Source organism: Rhineura floridana, chromosome 6 (assembly GCF_030035675.1).
Source record: "Rhineura floridana isolate rRhiFlo1 chromosome 6, rRhiFlo1.hap2, whole genome shotgun sequence".
Lineage (NCBI taxonomy): Eukaryota > Metazoa > Chordata > Lepidosauria > Squamata > Rhineuridae > Rhineura > Rhineura floridana.
Genome location: NC_084485.1, coordinates 53,856,596 through 53,868,954, shown reverse-complemented (window position 1 = coordinate 53,868,954; position 12,359 = coordinate 53,856,596). Strand labels below are relative to the sequence as shown.

The 12,359-nt window shown below is 43.2% G+C and overlaps 1 protein-coding gene across 2 annotated transcripts in view; it reads right to left on the bottom strand.

Moving 5' to 3' along the window:
- The window catches only part of TSPAN2 (tetraspanin 2), a 111,972-nt gene extending 100,971 nt beyond the window's left edge, over positions 1–11,001 (bottom strand). Inside the window, exon 1 of one of the 2 annotated variants that reach the window (XM_061631903.1) lies at positions 10,832–11,001. In XM_061631903.1, coding sequence (XP_061487887.1) covers positions 10,832–10,954 — 123 coding nt within the window. In that variant the 5' untranslated portion in view covers positions 10,955–11,001. The remainder of the gene's footprint in view (positions 1–10,831) is intronic. The other variant, XM_061631902.1, reaches the window with a different exon arrangement.
- Positions 11,002–12,359: the final 1,358 nt, after the last annotated feature.

Sequence of the window (12,359 nt, the reverse complement as noted above, 5' to 3'; positions counted from 1 at the left end):
GTAATAGTACTCCATTTCTTTATATTGACCTGAATGTACTTTGCATGTGCTTACTGCCTCGCAGAACAGGGCATTTGGATCAAACTGGAAGCTGAGGGTAATTAGAGGTTTGGTGAGGAAGAGCTTCAAGGGGTATGGGCATGTGGTGCTGAGCTGGCCCTCCAGATGTTGTACGGTAATTCCCATCAGCCTCTGGCAGCATGACCAATGATTAGAGATGATGGGAATAGTAGTCTAACAAAATATGGAGGGCTTTGTTTTCCTCACCCCACTTCAAAGACTTTGGCTTCTTTAAGCTGCTAGAGATAGGTGGGGTTTGCAGAAGATGGGGATTAAGGGAGCTAGAATGGGAGAGAATTGCAGGCTCAAAGATGAGATGAAAGACGGTGCTATGAGAGGCCCAAAGGCACAATGGGCAGGTAGAGGATGCTAGCCCCTGAAGCAAAATGATCTAAGATCAACTGGGCATACAATTGTCAACATCTTTAGTGCTAGGGCTCTTGTGTGTTGTTAACATAGCTGTTTAAAAAAACCCACAAATTCAGCAGGTGAATCTGTGTTTGCATACAGATACATTGGAAGGAAAAAGTTCACCTTTTGAATATTGGCCTGTTACACATTTGTAAAAGGCAAATGAATCCTCAGAAAACAACAATCAAAACAATCTATGGATGGGGAGGGACTGTCCAGAACCTCCAATTCTGAGAACCACTGGGTGCCCATTTGCTACCAGGCCAAGTTCAAGGTTCTAGTCTTGGTGTATCTTGGTGGACCAGGATACCTGAAAGACCATCTTATTCCCTAATATACCCAGTCGATCAATGCACCCTGCAGGTGAGGGCGTCCTGCAGATACCATCTTATCAGGAGGTCTGTTCCACACAACATAGGAAACGGATCTTTAGTATGGTGGCACCTACCCTGTGGAATTCCCTCCCCTTAAATATTAGACAGGTGCCATCTCTGTTATCTTTTCAGCACCTATTGAAGACCTTCCTCTTTCAACAATCCTTTTAAGTAGAGACCTTATCCCAGTCTGCATCTGAGTTGGAATTGCTTTTTGATATGTTTTTAAACCTCTTTTTTTTAAAAAAACAATATGTTTTTAACCTTTTTTTAAAAGATGTCTTGAAAGCTTTTTATAAAATGTTTTTAAAGATGTTTTGTTTTAATGTATTTTAAAGTCTGTTTTTACGATGCTTTAAAATGTTTTAGTCCTTTTGTTTGGTGTCCTGGGCTCCTGCTGGGAGGAAGGGCGGGATATAAATCAATCAATCAATCAATAAAATAAAAAGAATTTCCGTAAAGACTTTGACAAAGATTTATCGTCACTTTGACAAGGACTAGAAGCTTGATGCAGGAAATGGACAAAGTCCTTGGGCCTGTGGATACAGGATATCAATTATTATGGCTAGAATGTTTTCTCCATGCCCTGAAGGGAAACTGTAGAATTTTCCCCCTTAACAAGGGCGGCCTATCACATTGCCTTTCAAAAGGAAGTGAAGACTTATCTGTTCTTTTGTGCCTTTCCTGTTTGATATTATCTGACAAATTCAGAGCTTTAATGTTATGCCATATTTTTATTATGTTCTAATTGCTGTTTTGCTTTGTTTTGCCAACAGTTTTTAATTTATTTCATTGCTTTAATTAATATCATTACTGTAATTTATTATTATGGACTGCTTGAGAACTGTTGTGATTGAAAGACAGTATGCAGATATTGCTTATATAACTGAAACAGGTTTGCGACAACCAATTCAGAAGATGCCAAATTGTCTGCATAAAACTGGCAAGGCAACCTTCGTCAGTGTCTGCTAGGATTACAAGATTGCAAGGTGAAGAAATAAATAGCCCCCTCCCTGATCTATTAACAGGTACGCAGCTGTGGCTTTCTCTGCTCTGTTCTTCCCCTAGTCTTGTCATCCCCTACTGCTTCTGCTTGTGATGCATTATAATTTGGGTGGGCTGGGTTAGTGAGCCGTGGTTTACAAGCTGTACTCTGGGGAACTTCCTTCCTGGGTAGCTTATCAAGGGTGAGGAGATCTGTAATGGCAAATAAGTTTACCTGAAAGAGAACTTGCCCAATTTTTACCAACCTTCCCTGACAATGCGCAGGTTGCAGAGAAATTTGGGGTATGCTCTAGGAGGTGGATTCAGTTCTGGTCAGCTCTCTGTGCAAAGTGTGTATGCTGTACACCCTGCATCACTTTCCAGAATAAAGGGGTTCCTCAGACAATATGTCAGTGTGGAAACAGTTTCCTGAATATTGAAAGTTGGAAAACTACTAGGATAGAATATTTTACTGCATTGCGGTTGGGAAGAGTTAGATAAGCATCCAGCTCTAGAGTTGTGAGACTCTACCTTGGGGTAGGGAGGAGAAAGGGAGGAATGATCCTGGGTGGAACAAAGATCCATGTAAAGGGATTTGTGTGGACCAGGGGCAAAAGGTCCTCATTTTTTCTTCAGCTAGGACCAGTCTGCACAGAGATACTCTCTTTGTTTTTTCAGCCCAGATACGGCTGCACTAAATACACTATGAGCAAATTTTCTGTGTGCTCTATTATGGTGAATTAGATTGCTTGAATTGCACAAATGACAATCTGAGGTGTTGCTAAGTCCATTTTCAGTGGTGTACCAAATCACAGTTTATGCCCTTGGGAAACTAGTCAACTACTTCATTTCACCAAGGGCAAAGTGTCAAGAAGACAAGGGGTGCCATTTTCCATTTTTGTTGGGAGAGAGAGGATAATTCTCAGTAGGGTTTAAATTGCAAAAAGCAAAAAACAAAAACCAGGTCATTTTATCTGGTATGGTTACTCTTTAATATCTCACAATATTGTGGTTTTTTTTTAAAGCAAACAGATATGTGCCTTTGGCATCCATTCCTGATATATGGGCCTACTGAATTGTTTTAATGAAAGTCACTTGATGCATAGAACCAGTGAGATGGTAGCTGCTCCTGAGAAATATACATTTGATTATGGTTTTTTAGCCACCTTTCACCACAATGTCCCAGGACAGGTTACAATAATAAAATATACAATTATAAAAAGAATAAAACAGTTATACCCATAAAACAAGTGTAAAAACAATTTAAAACATTCTATATATAAAAACAATATAAACATTTAAAAGAAGAGCCTGCTGGATCAGGCCAGTGGCCCATCTAGTCCAGCATCCTGTTCTCACAGTGGCCAGCCAGATGCCTGTGGGAAGCCTGCAAGCAGCTCCTGAGCGCAACAGCACTCTCTCCTCCTGTAGTTTCCAGCAACTGGTATTTGGAAGCATACTGTCTTCGACTATGGCGGCAGAGCATAGCTGTCATGGCTAGTAGCCACTGGTAGACTTATCCTTCATGAATTTGTCTAATCATCTTTTAAAGCCATCCAACTTGGTGGCCACCACCTCTTGTGGGAGCGAATTGCATAGTTTAACTAGGAGCTGCTTGAAAAAGTACTTTCTTTTGTCTGTCCTGAATCTTCCAACATTCAGCTTCTTTGGATCATAGAATCATAGAGTTGGAAGGGGCCTATAAGGCCATCGAGTCCAACCCCCTGCTCAATGCAGGAATCCAAAGTATACCCGACAGGTGGCTATCCAGCTGCCTTTTGAATGGCTCCAGTGTTGGAAAGCCTACCACCTCCCTAGGTAATTGGTTCCATTGTTATACTGCTCTAACAGTTAGGATGTTTTTCCTGATGTCCAGTTGAAATCTGGCTTCCTGCAACTTGAGCCCATAATTTCGTGTCCTGAACTCTGGGATGATTGAGAAGAGATCCTGGCCCTCCTCTGTGTGGCAACTTTTCAAGTACTTGAAGAGTGCTATCATATCTCTCCTCAGTCTTCTCTTCTCCAGGCTAAACATACTCAGTTATTTCAGTCTCTCCTCATAGGGCTTTGTTTCCAGTCCCCTGATCATCCTTGTTGCCCTCCTCTGAACCTGTTCCAGTTTGTCTGCATCCTTCTTAAAGTGTGATGTCCAGAACTGGATGCAGTACTCGAGATGAGGCCTAACCAGTGTCAAATAGAGTGGAACCAATACTTCATATGATATGGAAACTATATTTCTGTTAATGCAGCCTACAATAACATTTGCCTTTTTTGCAGCCATATCACCCTGTTGGCTCAAGTTCAGCTTGTGATCAACAACAATCCCAAGATCCTTCTTTCATGTAGTATTGCTGAGCCAAGTATCCCCCATCTTATAATTGTGCATTTGATTTCTTTTTCCTAGGTGTAGAACTTATCCCTGTTAAATTTCATTCTGTTGTTTTCAGCCCAATGCTCCAGCCTATAAAGATCACTTAGAATTTTGTTTTTGTCTTCCAGGATATTAGCTATCCCTTCCAATTTTGTATCATGTGCAAATCTGAGAAGCATTCCCTGCACCTCCTCATTCAAGTCATTAATGGAAAAGTTGGACAGCACTGGGCCCAGGACCGAGCCCTTTGGTACCCCACTCATTAACCTCCACCGTTTGAGAAAGAACCATTGATAAGCACTCTTTGAGTACGATTCTGTAGCCAACTGTGGAATCCACCTGATAGTTGTTCCCAGAGCTTGGAAAAGTTACTTTTTTGAACTACAACTCCCATCAGCCCAATCCAGTGGCCATGCTGCCTGGGGCTGATGGGAGTTGTAATTCAAACTTGTTCCATCCAGCTCACGTTCAGGTACCTTGCTAATCAGAATATCATGGAACACTTCGTCAAAAGCTTTGCTGAATCTGAGACATGTTATGTCCACAACATTCCCACAATCTACCAGGGAGCTTACCCGATCAAAAAATGAGATAAGATCAGTCTGGCAGGATTTTTTCTTGATAAATCCATGTTGGCTCCTAGTAATCATTGCATTGTTTTCAAGGTGCTTACAGACTGACTGCTTTATAATCTGCTCCATAATTTTCCCAGGGATTGATGTCTGGCTGATTGGTCTGTAGTTCCCAGGTTCCTCCTTTTACCCTTTTTGATGATTGAGACAACATTAGTCCTCCTCCAATTGTCACTCATCCTCCACAATTTCGCAAATATAATAGACAGCAGTTCCGAGAGTTCTTCAGCCAGTTCCTTCAATACTCTAGGATGCAATTCATTGGGCCCTGGAGATTTGAACTTGTTCAAAGTGATTAGGTATTCCTTGACCATTTCTCTATCAATCTCAAGCTCCAATCCTGCCCCTTCAACTTCATGTTTCCCAGGAGAGTCATAGACCATATTTTGGGAGAAGACTGAGCCAAAGTAGGAACTGAGCACTTCTGCCTTTTTTTGTCATCTGTTATTTTGCCATCCTCATTGAGTAGTTGTACCACCATTTTTTTTTCTGTCTTTTACTAAGGACGTATCTGAAGATAACGTTTTTTGTTGTTTTTGGCATCTCTCTCTAACCTCAGCTCGTTCTCAGCTTTAGCCTTCCTGAAGCCATCCCTGCAATTCCGTCTTTTCCCTTCCTTCTCGTCCTTTGTCATCTGGCCTTCCTTCCACTTTCTGTATGTGTCCTTTTTTGTTTTCAGGTCATCTCTAAGCTTTCTGTGAAGCCACATTGGCTTCTTCTGCTGTCTTCCCCCTTTTTTCCTTGATGGAATAGTTTGCCATTGTGCCTTTAGAATTTCCTCTTTTAGAAACTCCCACCCATATTGGACTCCTTTTCTCATTAGGGTCACTGCTGAGTTTATTAAAATCGGCTTTCCTGAAGTCCAGGGTACATGTATGGCTACCCTCAGCTTTTGCTTCCTTTAAAATCAAGAACTCTAGTATAGCGTGGTCACATTCTCCCAGAGTTCCCATAACTGCCACTTCATCCACCAAGTCATCTCTGTTGGTTAGAATCAAGTCAAGGATAGCCGATCCTCTAGTTGCTTCCTCCACTTTCTGTAGGAGAAAGTTATCTCCAACACAAGTCAGGAATTTCTTGATTATTCATATATTTATTTATTTATTGTACTTATATACCACCCCATAGCTGAAGCTCTCTGGGCGGTTTATAGTAACTAAAAACATTAAAACAAATATACAAATTGAAAAACACATCTTTTAAAAACAAATTAAAACACAATTAAAATTTTTAAAACAATTTAAAACACATGCTAAAATGCCTGGGAGAAGATAAAGTCTTAACCTGGCGCCGAAAAGATAACAGTGTTGGCGCCAGGTGCACCTCGTCATGTAGATCATTCCATAATTTGGGGGCCACCACTAAGAAGGCCCTCTCCCTTGTTGCCAGACTCCCAGCTTCCCTCGGAGTAGGCACCCGGAGGAGGGCCTTTGATCTTGAACGCAGTGTACAGGTGGGTTCGTATCGGGAGAGGCGTTTCATCAGGTATTGTGGTCCCAAGCCATGTAAGGATTTATAGGTCAAAACCAGCACCTTGAATCGAGCTCGGAAATGTACAGGCAGCTAATGCAAGCGGGCCAGAATCGGTTTTATATGTTCGAATTGTCTGGTCCCTGTTACCAATCTGGCTTCTGCATTTTGCACAAGCTGCAGTTTCTGAATCGTCTTCAAAGGCAGCCCCACATAGAGTGCATTGCAGTAATCTAATTTGGAGGTTACCAGAGCATGGACAACTGAAGCCAGGTTATCCCTGTCCAGATAGGGATGCAGTTGGGCCACCAACCGAAGTTGGTAGAAGGCACTCCGTGCCACTGAGGCTATCTGACCCTCCAGTGACAGAGATGGTTCTAGGAGAACCCCCAAGCTACGAACCTGCTCCTTCAGGGGGAGTGCAACCCCATCCAGGACAGTTTGGACATCCACCATCTGGTCAGAAGAACCACCCACTAGCAGCATCTCAGTCTTGTCTGGACTGAGCCTCAGTTTATTAGCCCTCATCCAGTCCATTGTCGCAGCCAGGCACCGGTTCAGCACATTGACAGCCTCACCTGAAGAAGATGAAAAGGAGAAATAGAGCTGTGTGTCATCAGCATACTGATGGCAACACACTCCAAAGCTCCGGTTGACTGCACCCAACGGTTTCATGTAGATGTTGAACAGCATGGGGGACAGAACTGACCCCTGCAGAACCCCATACTGGAGAGTCCAGGGTGCCGAGCAATGTTCCCCAAGCAACCCCTTCTGGAGGCGACCTGCCAAGTAGGAGCAGAACCACCACAATGCAGTATCTCCCACTCCCAACTCAGCCAGTCTCCCCAGAAGGATACCATGGTCGATAGTATCGAAAGCCGCTGAGAGATCAAGGAGAATCAACAGAGTCACACTACCCCTGTCTCTCTTCCTACAAAGGTCATCATACCAGGCGACCAAAGCTGTTTCTGTGCCAAAACCAGGCCTGAAACTCGACTGAAATGGATCCAGATAATCGGTCTCATGTAAGAGTGTCTGGAGCTAGCCCGCAACCACTCGGTCAAGGACCTTGCCCAGGAACGGAACATTTGCTACCGGCCTATAGTTATTAAGATTTTCTGGATCCAGGGAGGGTCTCTTCAGGAGTGGTCTCACTACTGTGTCTTTCAGGCAGCCAAGGACCACCCCCTCTCACAGAGAGGCATTAATCACTTCCCTGGCCCAGCCGGCTGTTCCATCCCTGCTAACTTTTATTAGCCAAGAAGGTCAAGGATCCAGCACAGAAGTGGTTGCACGAACCTGTCCAAGCACCTTGTCAACGTCCTCAAGCTGCACCAACTGGAAAGCATCCAAGAAATCGGGACAAGGCTGTGCTCTGGATACCCCGCTTGATTCACTTGCTATAACACTGGAGTAAGTCCTGGCGGATGCTAGAGATTTTATCCTGGAAGTGCCTAGCAAATTCATTACAGCAGGCCTCAGATAGTTCTACCATGTCCCTGGGGCCAGAGTGTAATAGCCCCTGGACAATTCTGAAGAGCTCCGCTGGGCGGCAGATTGATGATTTGATAGTGGCAGCAAAATATTGGTTTTTTTGCTACCCTTACTGCCCCTAAATACAGCTTATCATAGGCACTTACCAGTGTATAATTGCATCCACCAGGAGTTTGTCGTTTCATCGCTCTCAGCTCTGGGATATACCGTGGAGCCGTACGAGCTCTACACAGGAGAGGGTGCTCAGGAGCAATCATGTCAACCACCCAGGTCATTTCTGTATTCCACAGTTCCACTAGGGTTTCAACAGGAGCGCCAGCCTGATCAGCCGGAAAACTCCCCAGAGCCCTTTGGAAACCATCCGGATCCATTAGTCTCTGGGGGTGGACCAACTTAATAGGTCCCCCACCCTTGCAGAGGGAAAAAGCCACTGTAAGTCTAAACTTCAGCAAGCAGTGATCTGTCCATGACAGAGGGACTAATGTAAGGCCCCCCACATTCAGATCACCAATTCCATGTCCAGTTGCAAAAACCAAATCAAGAGTATGCCCTGCTACGTGTGTTGGGCCAATGGTATATTGGGACAGTCCCATGGTTGTCACGGGGACCATGAAATCCTGAGCCACCCTGGATAAGGTGGCCTCAGCATGGATGTTGACATCCCCCAGAACCAACAGTCTGGGGGATCTCAACAGTACAGCCGAGACCACCTCCGTCAGCTCAGCTAGGGAGTCTGTTGGGCAGCAGGGTGGGCGGTACACCAACAGAATCCATATATTATCCACCATATATTACTTTTGTATTCTGCCTTTCTTCCACCATGGAACTCAAGGCAGCATCCATGTGGTCCCTGGGTAGTCTCTGACCAGATCTAGACCTCCTTGACTTCAGCAAGGTGGCTGTATCAGATGCCTTCAGAAGGCTGTGTTTGGCAGAATTTGTCTCCCAACAGATATCAGGGTAATTGAAGTCCCCACTTACTACTATATCATGCCTCCTCAAAACACTGGCAATTTGCTTTGCAAAAGTTTCATCTTCGTCTTCTCCTTGATTGGATGGTCAGTAGTAGACTCCAACCACCATGTTCTTTTTATTCCTTGCCCCATATATTTTCATCCAGATACTCTTAGTGGAGCTACCAAGCTCATCCTCCTGTATTTCTGCACACAGATATATATTTTTAACATAGCGTGCGACTCCGCCTCCCTTTCTATTCCTTCTGTTCTTTTTGAACAGGTTATATACTTCAATCACTGTGTTACAGTCATGGGAGTCATCCCACCAAGTTTCAGTTATACCTATCAAGTCGTATTTACTCTCCTGTTTGAAGTTAGTCCTGTTTCCCCCCCATACTCTGGGCATTAGTATACAGACATTGAAGACCATGTGATTTACAGCCTGGTTTCCTTCCTACATTTTTATGAAGACTATTACTGGACCCCACTAGAGCTGTTCCCTCAGTTCCTCTTACTGTGCACAAGGCTTTGTTAGTTGCTACCACCAAGTTTATATCTCCATCCGCCCTAGGATTCAGTTTAAAGCTCTCCTGATGAATTTCTCCATGCTGTGGCCAAACACATTCTTCTCAGTCCTTGTGAGGTGGAACCCATCACTTGCCAGCAGACCATCTTCCAGGAAGTGTAGCCCCTGGTCCCAGAATCCAAATCTCTTGTGTAGGCACCACCTTTGTAGTCAGTCATTCAACAGAGTATATTACTTTCCCTTTCCTCTCCTGTTCTAAGTCCCGGAAGGATGGATGAGAAAACTATCTGGGCCCTCAAACCCTTGAGTTTCCTTCCTAGAGCTTCAAAGTCAGGTGTGATTTCTTCGTAGCTCCACTTGGCAGTATCATTCGTTCCCATATGGATGAGAAGAAAGAGATGTCTGTCAGTGGGCTTTATGAGTGATGGCAACCCTTCTGTCACGTCTCTTATCTGTCCTCCAGGGAGGCAGCATACCTGGAGAGTCCATGGATCTTATTGGCATTCTTGAGTTTCAATCTCACGCAGTAGGAAGTCTCCCACTACTACTACTCTCCTCTTCTTCTTGTCATGGGGCGTGGTTTCATTGCCTCTGCTTGACTGAACTTCAGCCTCTCACTCGCTGTCGCATGGATTCCATGTGTTATGAGAAAGGGAGAAAACCTTTTATATATCCACTTTCTCTATGCTGTGCATAATTTGTATACTTCTATCATGTCACCTCTTATTTGCCTTTTCTCTAAATTAAAAAGCCCCAAATGTTGCAATCTTTCCTCATAGGGGAGTCATTCCATTCCCCTGACCATTTTGAACCTTTTTGAGCTCTATATTATCCTTTTTGAGGTGAAGTGACCAGAATTGTAACACAGCATTCCACATGTGATTGCACCATGAATTTATATAATGGCATTATGATATCAGCAGTTTTATTTTCAGTACCTTTCCTAATGATCTCTAGCATGGAATTTGACTTTTTCACAGTTGCCACACACTGGGTCGACATTTTCATTGAGCTTTCCGTTACGACCCCAATGTCTTGTTCCTGGTCAGTCACTGCCAGTTCAGGCCCCATGAGTGTATATGTGAAATTAAGATTTTTTTGCCCCAATATGCATAACTTTATACTTGTTTACATCAAATCGTGTTTGCCATTTTACAACCCATTCACTCAGTTTGCAGAGGTCCTTTTCGAGCTCTTTGCAATCCCTTTTTGTTTTAATAAACCTGAACAATTTAATGTTATCAGCAAAGCTGCCCACCTCACTACTCACCCCTGACTCTAGATCATTTATAACCAGTTAAAAAGCACAGGTCCCAATACCCATCCTTGAGGGACTCCATTTTCTACAGCCCTCCATTGGGAGAACTGACCATTTACACCTACTCTCTGCTTTCTGTTTCCTAGCCAGTTCCTGATCCACATAAAAAACAGTTCAAATAGTTCCAGTACAGATGCAGACTGGAATGAGCCTGAAAGCTCTCTCTGTGTGTATGAAACAGCCTTCACTGCATTTCCTAAAGGGCACCTCTGAATACAGACAAAGTCCATCTTACCATGTGCGTGAAAGGACACCTTTTTGGGAGGGAGGGAGGGAAGGCTGGTTTCCTGGTTTCGTTCCCTCCCCTGCAGAGTCCAAACGCCATTTCTGCTTTAGCTCCTAATCCAGAACCGACCATATAAGAAGAGACTCAGTTTCAGTATACAAAGGATTCTACAGAACACTGAAGGTAAACATGTCCAAAGTTAAATCACGTGATGTGATTAACTGCCTTATGGTCTGAAGAGTTCAGTTCAGCTTTTAATCAAGTAAAGTATGCCTTTATTTAAAGTCTTGACATAGATGACCACACCTTTAAATAATTAGAAGCTCCCATATGTTATTGAGAATAGCCCTATCTTTTTAAGTGACACCTAAAAATGAAAAGAGACACACACACAGAATTAGTAGTATCCAGCTCATAGCAAATGCTGCTCATTTATGCTGCATGGAAGAATTAAATCAACACAACATGTGCTTTGCCCAGTGGGCAGACTGTTCCCCCTCCCTGAAATAATATATAGTGGAACATTGTTCATGGAAAGTTTTCAATGCAACTAACACCTTTATAGTTGACCTTTATCAGCACTGAGTTCGAAGGTCTGGGAACAGCTGATGGAGCTAAGAAGCCAAATGGCTTGCCCGACTGTCTCATAAGGATGGCTGTTGAGGAATGTCTCCATCAGAAGTTTGTAGCTGGATTTGTCTCAGAATTAGTGATAACAATATCAATTTCTACCATTAAGAGGTTTAAAAATACTGAGCAGTTTAGAAATGCTTTTAAATGAATGGGAACCTAGGAAGCTGCCTTATTCTGAGTCAGACCATTGGTCCATCTAACTCAGTATAGCCTACACTGACTGGCAGCAGCTGTCCAGGGTTTCAGGCAGGGGTCTCTCCGAGCCCCATCTGGAGACACTGGGGCTTGAACTTGGGACCTTCTGGATGAAAAGCAGATGCTCTATGACTGAGCTATGGCCCTTCCCCAGTAATAAATAAATAAACAAAATAAATAATAATAATAACAAGAACAACAAAAATAGTATCTGTCTTTTACAGTTCAAGTCTACAAAGAGCTTCACGTAAAGCATCCAAGGAATACATATAATGGTTCTGTATGGTAGGCCAGCATTTTTATTATCATCATCACTGCTTTGAAGATGGAGAGCTGAGGCTGAAAGAATACAGCTGCAATCTTAAGCACACTTGTGGAGCAAGTTCTTCAGGCAGTAAACATGCACTGGGGATAGGGCTCCAAGGAGCATGTCTAATGCCACCTAGTGAGTTTGTTTATTTATTAATTAAATTTATATCCCACCCTTCCTCCTAGAAGGAGCCCAGAGTGGCAAACAAAAACACTAAAAACACTCTGAAACATCTTAAAAACAAAGCATCTTTAAAGACATATTAAAATAAAGCATATTTAAAAACATTTTTTATAAAAAAAGCTTTAAAAACATCTAAAGAAATAATTCCAACACAGACTGGGATAAGGTCTCTACTTAAAAGGCTTGTTGAAGGAGGAAGGTCTTCAGGTAACAGAG